Here is a 20,613-nt window from a genome sequence, read left to right on the forward strand (position 1 = left end):
TTAGGTCACCAAGACAATTCAGGATGCATCTTTAACCCATAATGTAACTATAATGCAGGCTAATAACAGTTTTATAGGGCTTAACATCTGTACTACTATGTCTCCTGGAATAAACTTTTCATATACCAATTTGGAGGGCTAGGAAAACATCTATTACACCTCAGCTATGGAAGCAGAAGCAAGGACCACTTCAGTCCCATGCCACTAACACATAGCTCCTACATAAGAGAATTAAATACTATGACAGTGACTTAGGGAACTTAAATCATTGATGCACCACCAGGGATGAAGAGTAGTACTGAAGAGGGAGAGAGAAAAGGGCTATATTCCATTCGGTCAGGTACCTGGGCTGATTTTGTTCACCAATGAACCCCCAGTAACTGCCACTCTATGCATTTCAGACACTCAACAATTATTGATGTAGGGAGGGAGGAAGGGACAAGAAACAGATGACCCTGCTAGACAAGCAACAATCTTATTCATTCATTCATCCATTCACTCCATCAACAGACATTTTCTGAATGCCTGGGATTGCTCATGTCAGGTGCCAGGGAGAGGAAGATGAGTGACTCAAGTCCTCAACAGTTCACAAAACTGTTTTTGTAAGCAGTGATGAGGGTCATCCTCACGATGATACACCCTGGGCTGAATTATCACTATAGGAAAGCTCTTGTTTTCAGCACCAAATAAAAAATAAATGCATTTTATAAGACATTTTATTCATAGATTAAAAACTATACTTTCCCCTATTTTTACGTGCCAGTTATGTATTTTTAATCATTCACGCAATTATGATTGGTTATGCCAAGTCAGATTCTAATTCAGATAACTAGTTTGAAAATAATCAGAAGTAGGATACACTAAAAGTCACAACAAAAGTGAAGTACCCATGATCTACAAGAAGAGAACCTTTATTTATTTAAAATCATTCTTACCCCTTGGTATAAAAAATGGATGAATTCCCCAAAGGTTATCTATTCCAGTAAATTCTTTGGCCTTGAGTCTGTCATAAATCTTCAATTCATTTTTCTGACACTCTGTAAGTCTCACTATTTTGGAAAGTTTCTCGATTAGGAATTTCAGACATTCTTTGCGAGCCAAGAGAGCTGTACCAAACCCTGAGGAAGTTACCCCTAAAATAGAGAGATCAGACCATCAAACAACAGTATGACACCAAGCTTCCCAAATATGTACACATCAGGAGCTCTTGGGCAGTTTCCAGGGGAAATTAAACCTTAACTGAAGCATACCCAAAATATGATTGCTAGTGTAAACAGTCCAAAGGCAAAAAGGTCTGCCTCTCCCATCCCAATAATTTACAGATTAGCAGCAGCTTATTCAGTAAAGCACCATGTACTCCATGATAAGTCCGTCTGGAGGAAGGAGTAATTAATGTGGTACTAGTGATCATTTTGGTTTATATCTCTAATCTTCACTGTTGAAAAAACAGAACTTAGTGAAATTTAAGATATTGTAGTAAACTTAAAAAAAACTAAAGGATTCAGGCCCATTCACTATAAATGACTATTCATGTTAAGAATTACCCAGTCCTCAGTCCTTTAGGAGCAAGGACATTTCCAACAGTCTTCTTTTTCTTCATAATCACTTCACATTTACCAGTTACCCTGGACTATAATCAATGTGAAGCTTCAGCCTATCTTTTACATCAACCACCTTTCAAAAAGAGTAGAAAGAAAAGAAAATCTATTCTGGGTCTTGGAAATGCTAGAGTTAAGTGATTTTACAAAGTATCTGGGTCAGAGGTCAGAGGTTTGGGCTTATTCCATTTCTTACTCCCCACTACCCTAACCTCCTGGTCCCCACACCAGCTAACAGACAACATACCTGAACCTATTCCATCTATGTACACCAGGCATGCAGCATGGACAAAAGATGTCACAGTGGAGATGGTCTCTGGCCGTTTCAAAGCAGCTTCCTCCCCCATTGTGTTCATGAAGTTAACCCAGGACAGGATATCTCTGATACTGACCACACACCTTCGGCCAAATTCCTGGTGGGTCAGCCATTCAATGAAATCCAGCATCACCTTAGCTATGTCAGCCCCTAAGACACAAGGAAGTAAAAAGCAATTTGGAACTGGTTATAATAAAACACTACAAAATAGGGGTTTGTAATGGAGGGCCCAGAAATGGCCTAAAAGAGGTCTGTGCTTCATGAGATTATATACAAATTTTTGTGAATGTACATTACTGCTTTTTCTAAGGAGAGGGGGTCCATAGCTTTACTACATTACCAAGGGGTTCATGAATAGCATACCATACCTACCAAAAAAGAAAAATCACCTTGAGAATTACAGCCTAAGATGGAGCCCTGAAAACTACTCAAAGAAAGTATTCATTTGGTTCCTGTTCAGATACAATTTTTAAGTTAAGACACAATGATTTTAGAAAATACGTAAATTTTATTGTATTTTAAACTGATTCACTGGAATGGGGATGCCACATTTTCAGTGGCATTTAGTTCAGGCTTTTTCTTTTATTAAATTGATGCATCCCTCAGAATTCAGCAAATTAGAGGATTCATAAATTTTGTTCCATGATTTAAGTTAAAGGACTATTCTAATTATCACAATTTCATATTGTAAAATATTTGGAAATAAAATGCTTCTTAAGTAATGTAGATTTAAAGCAAAAACAATTTGTGGTGCCCGGGTGGCTCAGTTGATTAAGTGTCCTACTCTTCATTTTAGCTCATGATCTCACGATTTCCTGAGTTCAAGCCCCATGTCAGGCTCTGCGCTAGGCAAGAAGCCTGCTTAAGATTCTCTCTCTCCCTCTCATGAGGGCTCTGTCCAAAAAAAAAAAAAAAAAAAAAAGGGCAGAGCAAAGCCAAGCCAATTAAATTTAGTAAGGCACTTTATGGAACTTCTGAAGCCAACAGTAAACATTTATCTATCTAATAAGTAGGAATACCAAAAATGTATTTTAAAAAAAGAAAATATGATGAGGAGGAATCAGCACTGCTATAATATAAAGTAGACCATTCAGCAATAGGCTTCAAGGCTACACTGCGAATTACTTAGAAAAAAACTAACTACAGAAAAAAAACACAAATGTTTACAAGACGTAATTGACAATCTGATCCATTGTTAGAGGGGAATTAAACCATCACTATTGAACAGAAGTTCATCAGCTAAGGTAGATGGGTTCATATAGGGATTTTTTATAACAAATATTAAAAGGTAACCAAATATAGAAACCCACACGAAAAATATATAATAATAAATGCTAATGTGTAAAATGACTAGGTTGGCTCAGGTGAGCATGCGACTTTTGATCTCGCATGCTCATGCGGGGTCATGAGTTTGAGCCCCACATTGGGCATAGAGATTACTTTAAAATAAAATAAAAATAAAAATAAAATGATTGGCATTTAAAAAAATGTATCATAGAAAATGCTCATCACTAATAAAGAAAATGAAATTTTAGCTTACTCATTAAAGTAACAAGGATAAAACAATGGATTTCATTATATTTAGAAAAAAAAGAAAACCCCATGTTGAACTATCCCAAGCATGCACATTTACTAAGCTGCTGGTAGAATTATGAATGGGACCATCCTTCTGGAGAGCAACCTGGCCATAACCAATGAGAACTATGAATTTCCTTATTTCTACTTTTAGAAATACAATTCAAGGAAATAATTCTAAAAAATGTCATTTTAACAAAAACACAGTATCTTTAGATGTACTGTCATAAGAGTGTGAGACTGAGAAAAGCCCACATGCCCTTCAGAGGTCATTAAAAAAACAAAACAAAACACTGACTTAATGGAATCTTTTCTGCTTAGTTCATACTGTGGATGTATAGGTAAAATTACTACCATAACTTGTGAACAAAAGTCCTACAGAAAGTAAGTAGAACTCAGGGGTATTTATATTTTTATTTAGATAATGCAGTAAGTATATCTTGAGTATTCTCAGCAGAATCAGAATTCAATTCAGAATTCATAATTAGTTGAAATATTAGATCCATTAAATCTTATGTATCTTTATAAAGAAAACCTGGAGGGGCGCCTGGGTGGCTCAGTCGGTTGGGCATCCGACTTCGGCTCAGGTCACGATCTCACGGTTCGAGAGTTCGAGCCCCGCATCGGGCTCCGTGCTGACAGCTCAGAGCCTCGAGCCCGTTTCAGATTCTGTGTCTCCCTCTCTCTCTGCCCCTCCCCTGTTCATGCTCTGTCTCTGTCTCAAAAATAAATAAACATTTAAGAAAAAAAAAACAAAAACCTGGAAATAAAATCTTTACTTAGTTTCCCATTTTATAAATTTTTTTAACATTATTTTTGAGAGACAAGACAGAGCATGAGCAAGTGAGGAGCAGAGAGACAGGGAGACAGAGAATCTGAAACAGGCTCCAGGCTCTGAGCTGTCAGCAGAGCTCAACGCAGGGCTCAAACCCACAAACCATGAGATCATGACCTGAGCCGAAGGTGAACGCTTAACAGACTGAGCCACCCAGGCACCCCTCTAGTTTCCCATTTTATCCTGCACAGTTTTTTGCCCTTTCTTAAAAAGTTTATTTATTTATTTTTGAGAGAGAGAATGAGAGAGCGCATGGAGAAGGGGAGGGGCAGAGAAAAAGGGAGAAAGAATCCCAAGTAGGCTCTGCACTGTCAGCATGGAGCCTGATGCAGGGCTCGACCTCACAGTGAGATCATGACCTGAGGCAAAATCAATCAAGAGTTGGATGCTTAATCACTGAGTCACCCAGGCGCCTCTATACTGCACAGTTTGCTAAATCCTTTATTTATTTATTTATTTTTTTAGCGTTTATTTATTTTTGAGACAGAGAGAGACAGAGCATGAACAGGGGAGGGGCAGAGAGAGAGGGAGACAGAATCTGAAACAGGCTCCAGGCTCTGAGCTGTCAGCACAGAGCCCGACGCGGGGCTCGAACTCACAGACCGTGAGATCATGACCTGAGCTGAAGTCGGACGCTTAACTGACTGAGCCACCCAGGCGCCCCTGTTAAATCCTTTTTTAAAAGTTTACTTATTTTGAGAGAGAGAGGGAGAGAGAGAGAGAAGGAGCAGGGGAGGGGCAGAAAGAGACAGAGAGAGAATCCAAAGCAGGCTCCACACTATCAGCACAGAGCCCAACTTGGGGCTGGAACTCACAAACCGTGAAATCATGACCTGAATTGAAACCAAGAATTAGACACTTAACTGACTGAGCCATCCAGGTGCCCCTGCATAGTTTTTAAGAATGTTTTTACACTGTGCCAACCTGATTCATTTCCAGATGATAAAAATCAAGCCACTTCTCCCTTACTCTCCCTTGCTCTCTCAGGAACCCTAATGCTTCCCCAAAAAAGTTGCTGCCCTGTAGCCTACAGAGCTTATAGCAAACAAGCACCTTAAGATCAAGCAGCAAGGTTCAGAGTTAAGTCCTAGAGACCCCAGTACCAAATGGCGTGTGGAGAAACTGTTCGCTCAGTTAAGCATGAAGCCCACTAGTGATGGAGCAAACATGGCAGTGTAATGGCAGTTGCATTCTCTGCCATTCTTATCATAATCAAAATAACTCATAAAAGTAAGCAGCCCATAGAAGATAAAGAGGTTACATCCTAGGGAGATCCAGCCCCAACACAGAGCCAAAAGATAAACCATGCTTGTGTAGTAATTTGTTTTCTTCTTTAGCCAAAATTCTCATAATAAATGCACCATTGCAAACAGCACACAACCAAGGTAAGTCAGGAGTTCTGAGTGTGGGCCTTGGACAAACGTTATTAGCATCAACTGAGAACTTATAGAAAGGCAAATTCTCATGTCCTACCCCAGACCAACTGAAACAGACACTCTAGGTGTGAGGCGCAGGAAGCTTTATTTCTACAAGCCCTCCAGGTGAGTCTGGAACTCAAAGAAGCAAATATCCTTTTACATTCTTTCAGAAAGAGATAAAAGGAAGAGAAGAAAGAGAAGAGAATAGAAATGACGAGATCCAAAAAACTATGTATTATGGCTTGAAATCAGACTGGATTCTTTTTTTTTTTTTTTAATGTTTGTTTATTTCTTGAGAGAGAGAGACAGAGTGTGAGTGGGGGAGGGGCAGAGAGAGGGGGAGACACAGAATCCAAAGCAGGCTTCAGGCTCCAACCTGTCAGCACAGAGCCCGATTCGGGGCTTGAACTCACGAACTGCGAGATCATGACCTGAGCCAAAGTTGACACTTAACCAACTGAGCCACCCAGGCGCCCCAGAACTGGATTCTAAATTTAGCCATTCAATACACAAACACACAAACACACATCTCATGATAAATGTTAAGTGGACATATTATAATCGTTTCACAATAGGTACAAATATCAAATCATGTGGTGTACCTAAAACTGATATGATGTTACATGTTGATTATACCTCAATAAAAAAACATGCATGTAGGGGCACCTGGGTGGCTCCATCGGTTAAACACCCTACTCTTGATTTCAGCTCAGGTAATGATTTCATGGTTCATGACTTTGAGCCCTGGGTCAGGCTCTATGATGACACTGAGGAACCTGCCTGGAATTCTCTCTCTCCCTCTCTGTCCCTCCCACAGCACACGCACCCTCTCTCCCTCCCTCCCTCTCTCTCAAAACAAATAAATAAGCATTTAAAAAAATATATGCATATATACATCGAAGCAATTTAGGCTAAAGAACTTTATAATAAATGTTTTGACCCTTACCAGATATCTTAAAAATTGCTAAATCTAGGTTTTAGGTATACAGAAGTTTTTTAATATTATTTTTTTATTTTCTTATGTTTGAAAATTTTTATAATGAAATTTTTAAATAAAGTTAATAATAAATTAGTTGATGATAAAGAAATGCAGTTTAAAAGTATATAAGCATTTTTGGGGCACCTGGGTGGCTCAGTTGGTTAAGCATCTGACCCTTAATTTCAGCTCATGTCATGATCTCACAGTTCATGGGATCGAGCCCCACATCAGGCTCCTTGCTGACAGCACAGAGCCTGCTTAGGATTCTTTCTCTCCCTCTCGCTCTCTCTCTGCCCCTCTCCCACTTGTGCTCTCTCATTCAAAATAAATAAACATAAAAAAAATTTTTCATAAAAAAAGTCCATGAACATTTTCTGAAGGTGGTAATGACTAAAATTTAAACCAAATCTTCCTCATCTCTGGAGAACAAATATACTTTAAATAAAGAGAGCCAATAGGTAAAACAAAAAAGCTAGAATTTAAAAACCTTGGTAAAGGAGGCAATATGAAGAAGGGACACTTAAGTGGAAGATAACAAATATCCTGTTTTTTTTTTTATTTTTTTTTTTAACGTTTATTTATTATTGAGAGACAGAGAGACACAGAGTGTGAGCAGGGGAGGGGCAGAGAGAGAGGGAGACACAGAAGCCGAAGCAGGCTCCAAGCTCTGAGCTGTCAGCACACAGCCCAACACGGGGCTTGAACTCACAAACTGCAAGATCATGACCCGAGCCGAAGTTGCTCGCCCAACCGAGCCCATCCAGGTGCCCCCAAATAGCCTATTTTCTTACATCTATTTGTTCCCATTTCTCTATCTACTCTTCTCCTTTTAACATGCCAACATATATACACTGCTAATGTCCTATACAACACCTCTCATTCCCAACATACAATCCCCTCCACCTCATAACCACCATTACAACCTGTACCAACTGAAAAAACTCACCTTTATGATCTACTTTGCCCAGAGACAATCCTGGACGAAGGTTATGGCTGATAATCTGAATTAAATCTTCACGACCTGTGCTTTGTGGGCACCATATTTCTGTAAACCTGTTTCTTAAGGCAGGAGACAACTACAAGAAACAAAAATTTCAATATGAATGGATACTTATGAGGAAAGTTAGAGAACAAATCCTTTGAAGAAATGTTAGCTGTGAGTCTAACAAATACCAAATGTTCCTCTTATTATCTCTACTAGAAGGTACAATTTATTAAACGTCTACTTTGTCCTGGCTCCTTCCATATGTCATCTCATTAATCTCTACCACACCCCCCAACACCACATTCCCATCACTTTCTTTATAGACATACAGAACTTCAAGGTTTTATAGAGTAAATGGTGTAAGTTGAATTCTAGCCCCAGTGGGTGATTCCCAAACCTGAATACTTTCCCTTAAGCAAAGGCCATTCCTTTACCTTCAGTTACAAAACCAGTGTTTTAGAGAAAATAAATGCTATTGTGCGATAAGGGGAGAGCTGTCTGAAGTCAGAGAAAACATCTTCTAAGTGGCTCAAAGAGGAGCAGCCAAATTAGTAAGGAGGTACATATTTTACCTCTTGCATAACAAAGAATTGTTAGTTCTTCCAGTCTTATGGCCTTTGCTCTCAAAATGGATTCCTCTTACCCTTCCCCTATTAATAAGCATTTACAATGCCATATATGCACATAACTATTAGTTTATCATTGCTTGCCTATAACTTGATAAGCTCCATCCATCTATCTGGCCTACTGCAACAGGACCAGGAGCAATGCCTATACCCAGGAGCAGCTCAACCAAGACCCAGTGAATGTGTGAGTGTTTCCTGTTGCCATCCTAGACAAGCAGTGCTTCTGGTCTTCAGCATTCTACCTCACTCTGCTTGCTAGGTGTGCAAAAACAAAAAAGAGCTTTCCCTTAGGTAAAAGTTGGCAATCTTTTTCTAAGAAAAACTTAAACTATCTTAACCTAAGCTAACACACACAATGTCAAAATCAGATCTTTCTACGGGATTTCCATTTGCCAAGGAACCATTTTGTTTTGGTTTTTTTAATGTTTATTTAATTTTGAGAAAGAGACAGAGTGCAGTTGGCAGGGGGAGGGAGACAGAATCCAAAGCGGGTTCCAGGCTCTGAGCTGTCAGCACAGAGCCCAACAAAGAGCTCGAACTCACGAACTGTGAGATCATGACCTGAGCCAAAGACGGACGCTTAGCCGACTGAGCCACCCAGCCAACCCAGGAACCAGTTTTCACATTATGTTTGAAGCTGTGATATACTTTATTACGTCTCTTAAGAACATTTCAAGAGGCACAGCAATAATCTTTCTTGTTACACTACAGAGGAAAATCAAGCCCAAAACATCATGTTCACATTTCAGGGGTATCCACCAAATTACCAAGATTTTTAATTACTTTCATTCACAATCAACCTCCGTTCTCATCATCCCTGACCTATCACCACATTACCATTTTCCTAACTCTAACAGACCAGGATCGACACAGAGGAAGACTTCTCTACTGAGAGGCTTCATGAACCTGAAAGCTATGGTGTTCAGGGTATGGGATCCTGGCTGAATCCTAACACTACCCCCATGAACAGAAGGAACTGCTTTCCACCCTTTCCTTTACCAATAGTCTAAGCATAACCCACAAATCCTTGGAGAGAACAGATAGGCTCCACCTGCAAAACCAGAAGAGGTTCCTGGCTGCAACATTTCTGTCACTCTAAAATCACTCAAAGCCACACTCGTGTTTAAGAAAGGAGACTCCAGAAGCAGAGTTTAAGATTAAATTAAAAAGATTAAATTTCAGTTTCGGAGCAATGGGCAGCTCAGCCAGTTGAGCGTCTGACTCTAGATATCAGCTAAGTCGGGATCTCACTGTCATGAGATTAAGCCCAGTGTTGGGCTCTGTGTTGAGTGGAGCCTTCTTGGGATTCTCTCTCTCTGCCTCTCTCCTGCTGGTGCCCTCTCTTGTGCATGTGTGAGCTCTCTCTCTCAAAATAAACTTTAAAAAAATAGATTAAATTTCAGTTTCATCTTTTCTCATCCATGAAAGTAGGAAAATAACTTTCATGCAAAGTTCTTGTGAGAATTTGTTATGGTGACATGTAAAGAGTTGAGTTGGGCAAAGCGACTGACACAATGAAATTTCAGACACATACACACCATGAGATGTAAAAATAAGGAAATGTTTTTGTCAGACTTCAATTTTGTAATAATTCTAAACTATCTTTCTAGGCATTAAATTATTACCCAATATAAAATTCCAAATGCATTTTTACATATTATATTTACAGCTACCAGTGAACTGAGGTCAAAACCTAGAAAAAAATTATGCTTCAGGAACACAATTTTACCTCTTTTTTTCCAAAGTCGCCCCCAGGGTTCATGGTTGCTAAGATACGGAATTTCTTCCCAGCAGTCAACAGCTCTACCTCATTATCCTTGTCTTCTACACTGCCTTTTTCAGCTAATACCAAGGACTTTTCCACTTCAAGGACACTAAAAGAAAAATCGGAGAATTAAGATTAGAAAAGGCTCATGTACTGTTCTATTTTGTGGTCTTCAACATTCTTTTAAAAAGGAAAAAAGTTATCTCTTCTGCTGAGCTTTCACTTTAATAATTTCCTACCACAAATTTTTACATGACTCATTATCCCAATTCCTGTGTAATGGAACAATATTTCTGATCGAAAGAAAAAAAAATTCCTTTTATCCATTTGTTTTAAAAATGCACAAAAATGCATTAAAAAAATACTCCATGCAAATATTCATGGCGGCATTATTCATAAAAGTAGAAACAACACAAATACCATCAAGTGCTGAGTAGATAAAAATACGGTATAACTATACACTGGAATACTCTTAGGAATAAAAAGGAACAAACTACTAACATAGGTTACAACATGGATGAACCTCAAAACGATGCAAAGTGAGAGAAGAAACAATTTATATGAATGTGCTGAAAAGACAAATCTTTTCTCTTTTTTTGCAGAAAGTAAATTTTGCAGAAAGTTGCCTGGAGCAGGAGATGGCATCAGAAGTATACTGTAAAGGGGCTAAATAGATGCATCCTTCTGTGATGGCAGAAATATAAAACTGGGTTGTGGGGTCTCAAAACTCAGTAAATTTACTAACCTATTGAATTATACATTTAACATGGATACATTTTATGGTGTGCAAATTAAACTTCAAAAAAGAAAAATAGATCTACATCAAAATTCATACTGGTCTGAGATTTTGAGGCCTTGCAGCCATAACATTTAGAATTCTGATTCTAGTTCTTTCAAAGAATTTAGATAATGGTCACATAAAATTTGCCTTAAAAAAGTTGTAGGGGCACCTGGGTGGCTCAGTCGGTCAAGCATCTGACTTCAGCTCAGGTCATGATCTCATGGTTCATGAGCTCCAGCCCCATGTTGGGCTCTGTGCTGACAGCTCGGAACCTGGAGCCCACTTCTGATTCTGTGTCTCCCTCTCTCTCTCTGCCCCTCCCCTGCTCATACTCTGTCTCTCTGTCTGAAAAATAAACACCAAAAAAAAAAAAAAAAAAGTTGTAACTTGGGCTCATTTGTTTTAGCCCCGACACACCACAGTGCCATCTTTCTGATTACTGACAGCAAAACAGAAAAACTAGGCCCCTTAAAGGACCCTGAGTGCTAAAGTCAAAACAAAACACAAAAACAGTAACTCATTATTATTTTCAAATATTTACTATGCACCTATGGAGAATATTACTGTGCACAAGAATTAATATCTATAAAAACCAGACCAGTAAAACAGTATGGAGGTACCTCAAAAAATTAAAAATAGAAGTACCATATGATCTAGTAATTCCACTACTGGATATTTACCCAAGGAAAATGGAAACACTAATTCAAAAAGATATATGCACCTCTATATTTACTTTAGCATCATTTACAACAGCCAAATTGACAAGCAGTCCAAATGTCCACCGATAGATGAATGATTAGAGAAAACATGGTATATATACATATAGAATGGAATATTATTCAGCCATAAAAAGGAATGTAATCCTGCCATTTGCAACAATATGGATAGAACCAGAGGGTACAATGCTAAATTAAGTAAGTCAAAGAAAGACAAATATAATGATTTCACTCCTAAGTAGAATTTAAGAAAAGAAACAAAGAAAAAAAGAGACAAACCAAGAAACAGACTCTTAACTATAGAGAAAAAAACTGATGGTTACCAGAGGAGAGGTAGTTGGGGGGATGGGTGAAATAGTTGAAGGAGATTAAGAGTATACATATCACGATGAGCACTGTGTAACATATAGATTACTGAATCACTACATTATACACCTACCTGAAACTAATATAACACTGTGTTAACTAGATGGGAATTTTTTAATCTTTAAATTAGTTTAAAAAAATAAATAAATAACCAGACCATCACAAACATCAAGCACAGGGTAAATCTCTTACACATATACCTATTGAGTCTTTCCAGAACAGAGTCGTCAGCCAGTGAGATTTCATCCAAGAGAAAAAAGCCATCCTCCTTCATGGCCAGAACTAGAGGACCATCATGCCACTCAAAAAGCCTTGATGTATCAATTTCTTCCTACAATTTGGAAAAGAGGGGTGTGAAATTAAAGAGCAGATGGCTCCACAAGATTCTGCAGAAATTAAGGGTCTAAACATAAGGAAGAAAGCCTGTACAACAGGATGCTCATGAAGGCCTCTTGTAGACAAGTGAAAATCTAAAGATACGTATCAAACCTCAAATCAAAAATCTCACCATAAACAAATTCCACAGCTGATTCATGCACAGAACCAACTGCAGTTCTTCAAATGAATAAACACATCATTTATTACTGGACAAACCTTGTCCTTTGGCTTCTGTCTCACTGGTCGCAGCCCTCCCAGGAAATCCGATGTCTCCATGTGTAAGTGGCAGTTAACAGAGTATAGTTTCTGATTTGCCAAGCCTGCAAACATCTGACAGACAGTAGTTTTCCCACACCTGTTAAGAAATACACACCAGATTAGTAAGGACCATAAATTCCAAACACACACCCACAAACACCCCAGTGAGCAAAAGAGGGGAGCCCTGGTGAGGGCCTCACTAGAGCAGACACTGCAGGCCAACCCAGGACCTCTGCACCCTGGGCTAAGGGTACCCTTCCCCCAAACACCCGCACCCTACAACGTTCCTTATCTAGAAAAGCAAATACTGCATGAATTTCATTCTTTCCTACTTCTAATAACAACAACCAATGGATGGGAGAGAAATCCAATCCTTACAGACTTTCAAGTGATAGTATCTCATCTGCTGTTCTGTATATGTCTATAGAATGAATGTCACGATTCAGAAGAATTACAAAGAAAAAAAAACTGCTCTAATGATAATAATGCAAGAAACCTTTTTTTCCATCACAAAAGTCTGAAGGAAAAGTAAACAATAGACCTCTTACGTGCCCTTTAAAAAAAAGAGGAAGGGAGAAAAGGAAAAGAAAAAACAAAGATTGTATTCCTGATAACCCTTCAGAGATAACTCAAGTACTCCCATGGAACTGAACTGATCCATCATAATGAGTTACAGTCACAGAAGCAGAGGAACTTACCCAGTGTCCCCAACCAGTAGCACTGGTTCACCAAATTCCAGCGCCCTTCCTACCAGCATCGCCAGTCTCCGCATGCCCTCAGTCCACACAATGTGGCTGAACTCAGATTCCAACATGGATACCCGAGTGGACAATTTACCTATAAAAGGCAGAATAAATATTTAGCTTCTAGTAAGAGTACAACTCAATTCATTTTCTCTGGATATTTTGACCTACTCACTCAGTAATTTTAAGACATTTTCTTTGGAGAAAAGGGATTGAGGACACAATTTTTTCTTGAAATGTTTTTCAATAACTTCTTGAATCACATCAATTTCCTCCTGCTTCCTGACTCGGCCTGCGAGCAGCATAAAACCTAAAAAAAAGAAAGAAACAAAGAAACAAAGAAACAAAGAAAGAAGTCATCAAGTGCCAAGTTATAATACCAAGGGATGTTCAGATTACGGAACAACAGGAACTCTTATAAGCTTGCAGGTGGAGAGGGTATCTAAAGAACTATTCTGGACAATTGGGAAAACCTACTGCAAATAACCAAATATGGATGCCTTGTGTCCCAGCAACAGGACTTCCAGGTAGACCCAAACACAAATAAACATGTGTGCACCAAAAGATATATAGAGGAAAGTTCAGGGCAGTTTAATTCATAACAGCTAAAAAGGGGAAATAACCCAAACGTCCATCAACAAGAGAATGAATAAATATATTACGGTATCTCTGTACAATGGGTTACAATAATAAGAAAAAAGAAACGAAGTCCTGATACACAGAGCAGCGTGACTGAACCTCACATTAGACTGAGTGAAAAGCCAAGCCTAAGGAGTACATACTGCATGACACTAGTTGAAACTCAAGCACAGGCAAAATCAAAGCAGTGGTGATAGGTGTCAAAGCAGTGGTTACCTCCAAGGGAGGTTAAGACTGGCAAGAGCCATGAAGGAATCTTTTGAGGCACTGAAAAATATTCTAAACCTTGGTCTAGATGATGATTCACATGGACACATACATATGTAAAAAAAATATATCTTCCTTGTACATGAAAAAATAGAGCACTGCATTCATTTTACTGTACGTTATACCTTGACTAAAAAGTTTTCCCTTTAAAGTTTTCTAAAAAATGTGTTCCTCCATCTATCTACTCTTTACAAGTAAAGAAAAAAAAAAAAAAACTCTCAAGGGTTAGTTGTACTCTCCTTATTAAGGATTCTATTAATGACTCATTAGTACCTTTCAAATCAGAAGACTCTGAAATGCTTTCTTTCCTAGGATATAGAGAAACATACAAATTCTCCCCACGGATTAAACCAAAATGACCAATCAGGAGTCTCATGACATAACTGCTTTCTCTCAAAACTCTGATATTACCTGACCAAACCCGTCAGCTTTCTGTATAAGACAGAAGCACCACTATCCATGGTTACCGAGTTGCAGATAAATGGTAACAGAGACACCACCAGCCATTTGCCTAAAGTCTTATGGGCACCGTGCCCCTATCTGACTCCTACATGGAGGCACCTAGACCAAAGAGAAAACTGTAAAAATCCAAACATATTAACACAGATGCCTACAGAAAAGAACCATTTTCAAAAGCACTTTGCACTTGAGGGAGAAAGACTAAATCTGGAATACCTAGTAAAATATGTCTATAGATCACAATTTGGGAAAAACTTATTTTAATAAGAAAGTTAAATATCTAACATAACTAAACGGTTTGAGAACATCTGATTGAAAACATACCATCATTGGCTAAATGCTGTAGCCAGTCATACTCTTTCTCAGTCTGTTCAGCCAATCTGTATCTTTCAGCCCATCGAAACAGATCACGAAGGGTGATGAAGCCCTGTTTTCCAGCAAACACTGAAGAACTTCTGCGATAGGACTATTACAATATGAAAACAAATGAAAAAGGGTGATGGCAAGCACACTGTACAACCTATATAAAATTTTTTAGCAAACATAAGCTCCCATGAAAATGGTTCATCCCAGCGCGGCTGGGTGGCTCAGTCGGTTAAGCATCCAACTTCGGCTCAGGTCATGATCTCATGTCTTGTGGGTTTGAGCCCCACGTCGGGCTCTGTGCTGACAGCTCAGAGCCTGGAGCCTGCTTCAGATTCTGTGTCTCCCTCTCTCTCTCTGCCTTTCCCCTGCTCATACTGTGTCTCTCTCTCAAAAACAAACATTAAAAGAAATTTTTTTTTAAGTAAATGGAAAGTAATCCTTTGAAGATAAATATTCAAACTCATACATAAGAATATTAACAATGGAATTTCAAATCACAACACCAAAAAAAAAAAAAAAAAAGGAATTCCATCTCCTATATCATACAGAAAAAGTTATGAATACAAATGGTGGCAAACATTATTCCCATAATTTGGGAACATAGAGGAGTATAACTGCTAATTATTATTAGCTTTCTAGAAGGTAAATGTGTATTAATTCTGATAACACTTCTAACACCTTAAAATGGGATACAAAAAACAAAAAAGTGTAGCTTTGCATAGTTGACAAGGCCGAGACATGAAAAAGGTATGTTTAGTTACGTCCATTCAAGGACTAGCTCCATTTAAAAAATAAAAACTATAGTTTGTCAATGCCAAATCCCAACCTAAACAAAATGTTCCAACATTATCAACAAGTAGGGAACTGTTATCACATACAATTATGAGACAATTTTTAACACGATATTAAATTATTCATTTATAAAACCAAAAAGTGGATATTTTTTTAAAAAAAAAATTTTTTTTTAACATTTATTTATTTTTGAGACAGAGAGAGACAGAGCATGAACAGGGGAGGGGCAGAGAGAGAGGGAGACACAGAATCTGAAACAGGCTCCAGGCTCTGAGCTGTCAGCACAGAGCCCGAGGCGGGGCTCGAACTCACGGACCGTGAGATCATGACCTGAGCCGAAGTCAGACGCTTAACCGACCGAGCCACCCAGGTGCCCCCCAAAATTGGACATTAACAGAACACATTTTAAAGATACTATCTGTACTGTGAGAAAAAAAAAAATTAACAGACGGGAGAAGGCTATCAAATTTTAAATTTTGATCATCAAATATAATCAATACATTCCATTTGAAACTAAGTGATAGTGAAATACCTGAAGGTCCAGCATGACTTTAACCAACTTGCTACAATAGGAGGGTGGCAAACTACAGCGTTTATGCAAGATTGTCTCCAGCTCAGAACTAGGCAGTTCATCAAAATGCAGCTCCACAAACCGATTCCTGAAGGCTCTAGAAAGCACCTAGGAAACACATCAGAAAAAAACAGTTTCCAAAACAGAGGCTCTGCTATACACCAGAAAAAGAAAAACCCTTCAAAAGAAGCAAAAAAAAAAAATTTCAGTCTTATCAAGGAAGATTTACTACTCAATGGGGTAACAAATGGAGTAAAAGGCAAATGCTACATACCTTTCTGCCTCCATAAAGTCCTGGGGGATTTTGGGTAGCAAAAAGCATGAACCGAGGGTGAGCTTTAACAACTTCTTGTGTTTCTGTGATGAGCAATTCACGGTTATCATCCAGTAATCTGTTCAGTGCCTCTAACACATCGGTAGGGGCCAAATTTAATTCATCTAAAATAATCCAATAGCCCTTTCTCATAGCATCAATAAGAATACCTTAAAAAACAAACACTGAGAATTAGTACGTAAGTCTCAGGTTTTAAAAAAATGTAATATACAAATCAACCAATACTAGAACATTAAATTTCAAAACAAATTACTCCCTACAGTTAGTCACGCCTCAAGATAACTTGTGACACTGAGTTATCAAGGAAGCACAATTTTTAATCAAAGTAATCCTTTTTATTTCACACAGAAGGGGAGCTAAGGCTGACAAATATCACATTTTCAACTTATTCCACCCCCCCCACCGCAGTCCAATTTCATTTAAATTACCACATTCCCATATCTATTCTCAGCTTCCCCTCTGTTCAACATTCACCCCGTTCTTCTGAGTCTCTAGGAAATGAAGTAGCAGTTCAACTGCACTCTACAAAACTTGGCAGTAGTCCTGTGTACAACTGATGAGATCAGTGGGGCTCAAAGGAAGCTGGACCCCTCACCATCATTCTTTAACCAGGGAAATCAGAAAAAAAGAAAAACCAGCTGTTATGGCAAAGGTCATGTACCTCAACTGGAAAGGATAAAGATTACCTGGGGAAATGGGTTTCAAAGAATGAATATCCACACACATGGAATGAAATAATAATCCTACCTTCTTTAAACACAAGCTTCCCTGAAGAGTCAGATGTGTAACAACCAATATACTCCTGAATATCTGTGTGTTCGTGATTGTTAATACGCACACAATGGTTACCAGTAGCTGCTGCCAGCCACCGGATCAGGCTTGTTTTACCAACTGATGTCTCTCCCTGAATCAACACTGGATAGGTTCTTCAAAACATGAAACAATAAACCAATTTAAGAAAAAAAAAAAAAGAAAGAAACCAGAATTAATTCAAGTAGTTTTAAAAAAGAATACAGAATTTATCAGCATAAAAGAATATGTTTATATACCTATGCATCACTAATGGAATGTTTCTTAAGTTCTGAGAAATTTCTATATAAAAATGGTTCCTTAAAAAATACAGAGGAAAACAATCTCAACCTTTCTTGCAGTACTTATGAGAAACAGTAAATGGGACTAGCTGTTACTCACTTAAATAATGGGAGGAGACAAGTATTCATCAGCCCAATACTGGAAAGCAACTTTAAAGATGGCCAAAATAATTGGTGGGTGTTGCTCCCACCAAAGGTATAACTAGAACAATGCTTTGTGCCAGGAGAAAAGCGACACATAGCCAGCGAACAACAAATACAGCACTTGGAAAATTATGGAAGTAAGACTAGAATGTCATTAACACCCATTCTGGTAAAGCTTCAGAGCAGCAAGAGAAAAGGTCCACATACCCTGCAGAAACCACTCGGACTATGTCTCTCAGGTTTAGCTTAACAGAAGACGTAAGAATGTAGGTCTCATCTATTGTAGGTTCCCTGTCTCCCACCGAAATCCAGTATCCTTCGACCTGGATAAGACGACCTCCTTTTGGTTCTGGAATAGGCTGAAAGACACAAGTTAGAGAAATAACCCCATAGTCCAATGACAACTATGGCTTTCTTTCAGAAAGGAGTGTAAGGTAGGAAAAGAAATTATCACCAAGAATGCTGCCCTGTTCTGAATGCTTTCAGCATTAAAGCCATAGGTGAAATGTGAAAATAAATTACTCTGAGGAATGAGATCAAAACAATGACACGTGACACATACTCGTGTTAAAATCCAGGTGGGTGGTAGGTGTGTATGGGGAAGAAACTGAATCAAGTAAGTTCTCAAATAATTTATGATTCAGTTCTTTTCTTTCACCTATTAAATTTCCCACTCTGATGAAGTACTTTGATCAAAAACATGTACTTCATATAAACCATGTTCCTAAAAACAGGACCAACATTGAATTGAGGGAAATGGCCTTTGCATTATTACATCCTGGACTTCCTGGAAGACATTAAACAAACAAACAAACAAACAAATAATAAAAGCCACCATCTAGAGAAATTAATCTATTCAGAATAATATTGTGGGGGCACCTAGGTGGCTCAGTCAATTAAGCGTCCGACTTCAGCTCAGGTCATGATCTCACGGTCCATGGGTTCGAGCCCCACATCTGGCTCTGTGCTGACAGCTCAGAGCCTGGAGCCTGCTTTGGATTCTGTGTCTCCCTCTCTCTCTGCCCCTCCCCTGCTCATGCTCTGTCTCTCTTTGTCTCAAAAAATAAATAAAAAATATTTAAAAAAAAATTTAAAAAAAAAGAATAATATCGTGGATAACAGCATAATCTTTTGAATATATGAAGTTGATTTCTACAAAACTCTCATTTTCATAGATCAAAAATGGTGAGATCTATAACTACAAAGAAGTGCTCTCCTCAAACATTTAGTTCCCTAACTTGAAGCACCATTGCAGTTACTGCTTTTAAGGGCTCCTCTACTGAGCTCAGGAGCAGTGGGGAAAAAGAATATTTAAGCCTCCAATCACGTGTAACCATGAGGAACACACACAAAAAAAATGGCATTGAGATAATAATCAAAGCAAGCTTGAGTCTTTTTTTCAATGTTTTCATGTTTTACCAAAAGTAAATATTCATGTGTTACGTGTATAATTTTTACAGTTTATTTATGTTGAGAGACAGAATGTATGTGCATGTGGGGCGCCTGGCTGGCTCAGTTGGTTGGGCAGCTGACTTCAGCTCGGGTCATGATCTCGCGGTCCGTGAGTTTGAGCCCCGCGTCGCGCTCTGTGCTGACAGCTCAGAGCCTGGAGCCTGTTTCGGATTCTGTGTCTCCCTCTCTCTGACTCTCCCCCGTTCATGCTCTGTCTCTCTCTGTCTCAAAAATAAATAAACGTTAAAAAAAAAGTAAAAAAAAAACAAGAATGTATGTGCATGTGAATGGGGGAAGAGACAAAGAGAGAGAAAAGAAAACTTCCAAGCCCCAACATGGGGCTTGATCTCATGAACCAAACCATGAGATCATGACCTGAGCCGCAATCAAGAGTTGGACGCTTAACTGAGCCATGCAGGCGCCCCATTTGTATAATTTTTAAAGAGGAAAATATATTGAATCTAAAGTAGTCCTAAGTCCCTAAGGCTCTTTCTTCCTACAAAGGAATGAATCAACATAAAAAAGCATTTATTTGGTAAACTTACTCTGCATCTTTCAGTCCTATGTTATCCTATAATTTCCTTTGTCAAACTGAAATAGTTGCATTTTAATTTAGAAATTTTTTATTTTAGAGAGAACATGAGAGAGAGAATGTGCACAAATGGGGGAGGGGCTAGTGAAAGGGAGGAGTTGGGGGAGGGAGAAACCCAAACAGGCTCCATGCTCAGCACAGGGCTCGATCCCATGACCCTGAGATCATAACCTGAGCCGAAATCAAGAGTTGGGCACTCAACCAACTGAGTGACACAGGCAACCCAGTTACTGTGTTTAATGGGGGGGGAAGCCCAACCATCAATCAGATGTGAAGTGTGTACACAAATTATGGTACAAGCAACAAAATACTATGTAACCTTTAGAAACCATGTCACAGTGATCTCGGGTACAGAAACAAAACTATATCCAGTATACAGTTAGGCTAAGAAAAGAAGCTACAGAACAGTCTTATGAGATGGTCCTTTTTAATTTTTTTTTAAATTTCATTTATTTATTTTGAAACAGAGAAAGAAAGAATAAGTGGGGGAGGGGCAGATAGAGGACAGAGAAAGAACCCTAAGCAGGCTCCATGCTCAGTGTGGTGCTCTATGCGGGGCTCAATCGC

The 20,613-nt window shown here is 38.7% G+C and overlaps 1 protein-coding gene across 1 annotated transcript in view; it reads right to left on the bottom strand.

Annotated features, from left to right (window-relative positions):
• MDN1 (midasin AAA ATPase 1) overlaps window positions 1-20,613 on the bottom strand; it is a 173,798-nt gene that overhangs the window by 90,694 nt on the left and 62,491 nt on the right. Inside the window, exons 23-35 of the mRNA XM_042939361.1 lie at window positions 18,210-18,361; window positions 17,515-17,693; window positions 16,708-16,916; window positions 16,395-16,541; window positions 15,029-15,170; window positions 13,515-13,649; window positions 13,295-13,433; window positions 12,555-12,693; window positions 12,161-12,291; window positions 10,062-10,206; window positions 7,668-7,797; window positions 1,846-2,064; window positions 936-1,133 (exon numbers count right to left, since the gene is read on the bottom strand). Of these exons, the coding sequence (XP_042795295.1) occupies window positions 936-1,133; window positions 1,846-2,064; window positions 7,668-7,797; window positions 10,062-10,206; window positions 12,161-12,291; window positions 12,555-12,693; window positions 13,295-13,433; window positions 13,515-13,649; window positions 15,029-15,170; window positions 16,395-16,541; window positions 16,708-16,916; window positions 17,515-17,693; window positions 18,210-18,361 (2,065 nt within the window). The remainder of the gene's footprint in view (window positions 1-935; window positions 1,134-1,845; window positions 2,065-7,667; window positions 7,798-10,061; window positions 10,207-12,160; window positions 12,292-12,554; window positions 12,694-13,294; window positions 13,434-13,514; window positions 13,650-15,028; window positions 15,171-16,394; window positions 16,542-16,707; window positions 16,917-17,514; window positions 17,694-18,209; window positions 18,362-20,613) is intronic.

The sequence above is a fragment of the Panthera leo genome, chromosome B2 (assembly GCF_018350215.1).
Source record: "Panthera leo isolate Ple1 chromosome B2, P.leo_Ple1_pat1.1, whole genome shotgun sequence".
Taxonomy (NCBI): Eukaryota; Metazoa; Chordata; class Mammalia; order Carnivora; family Felidae; genus Panthera; species Panthera leo.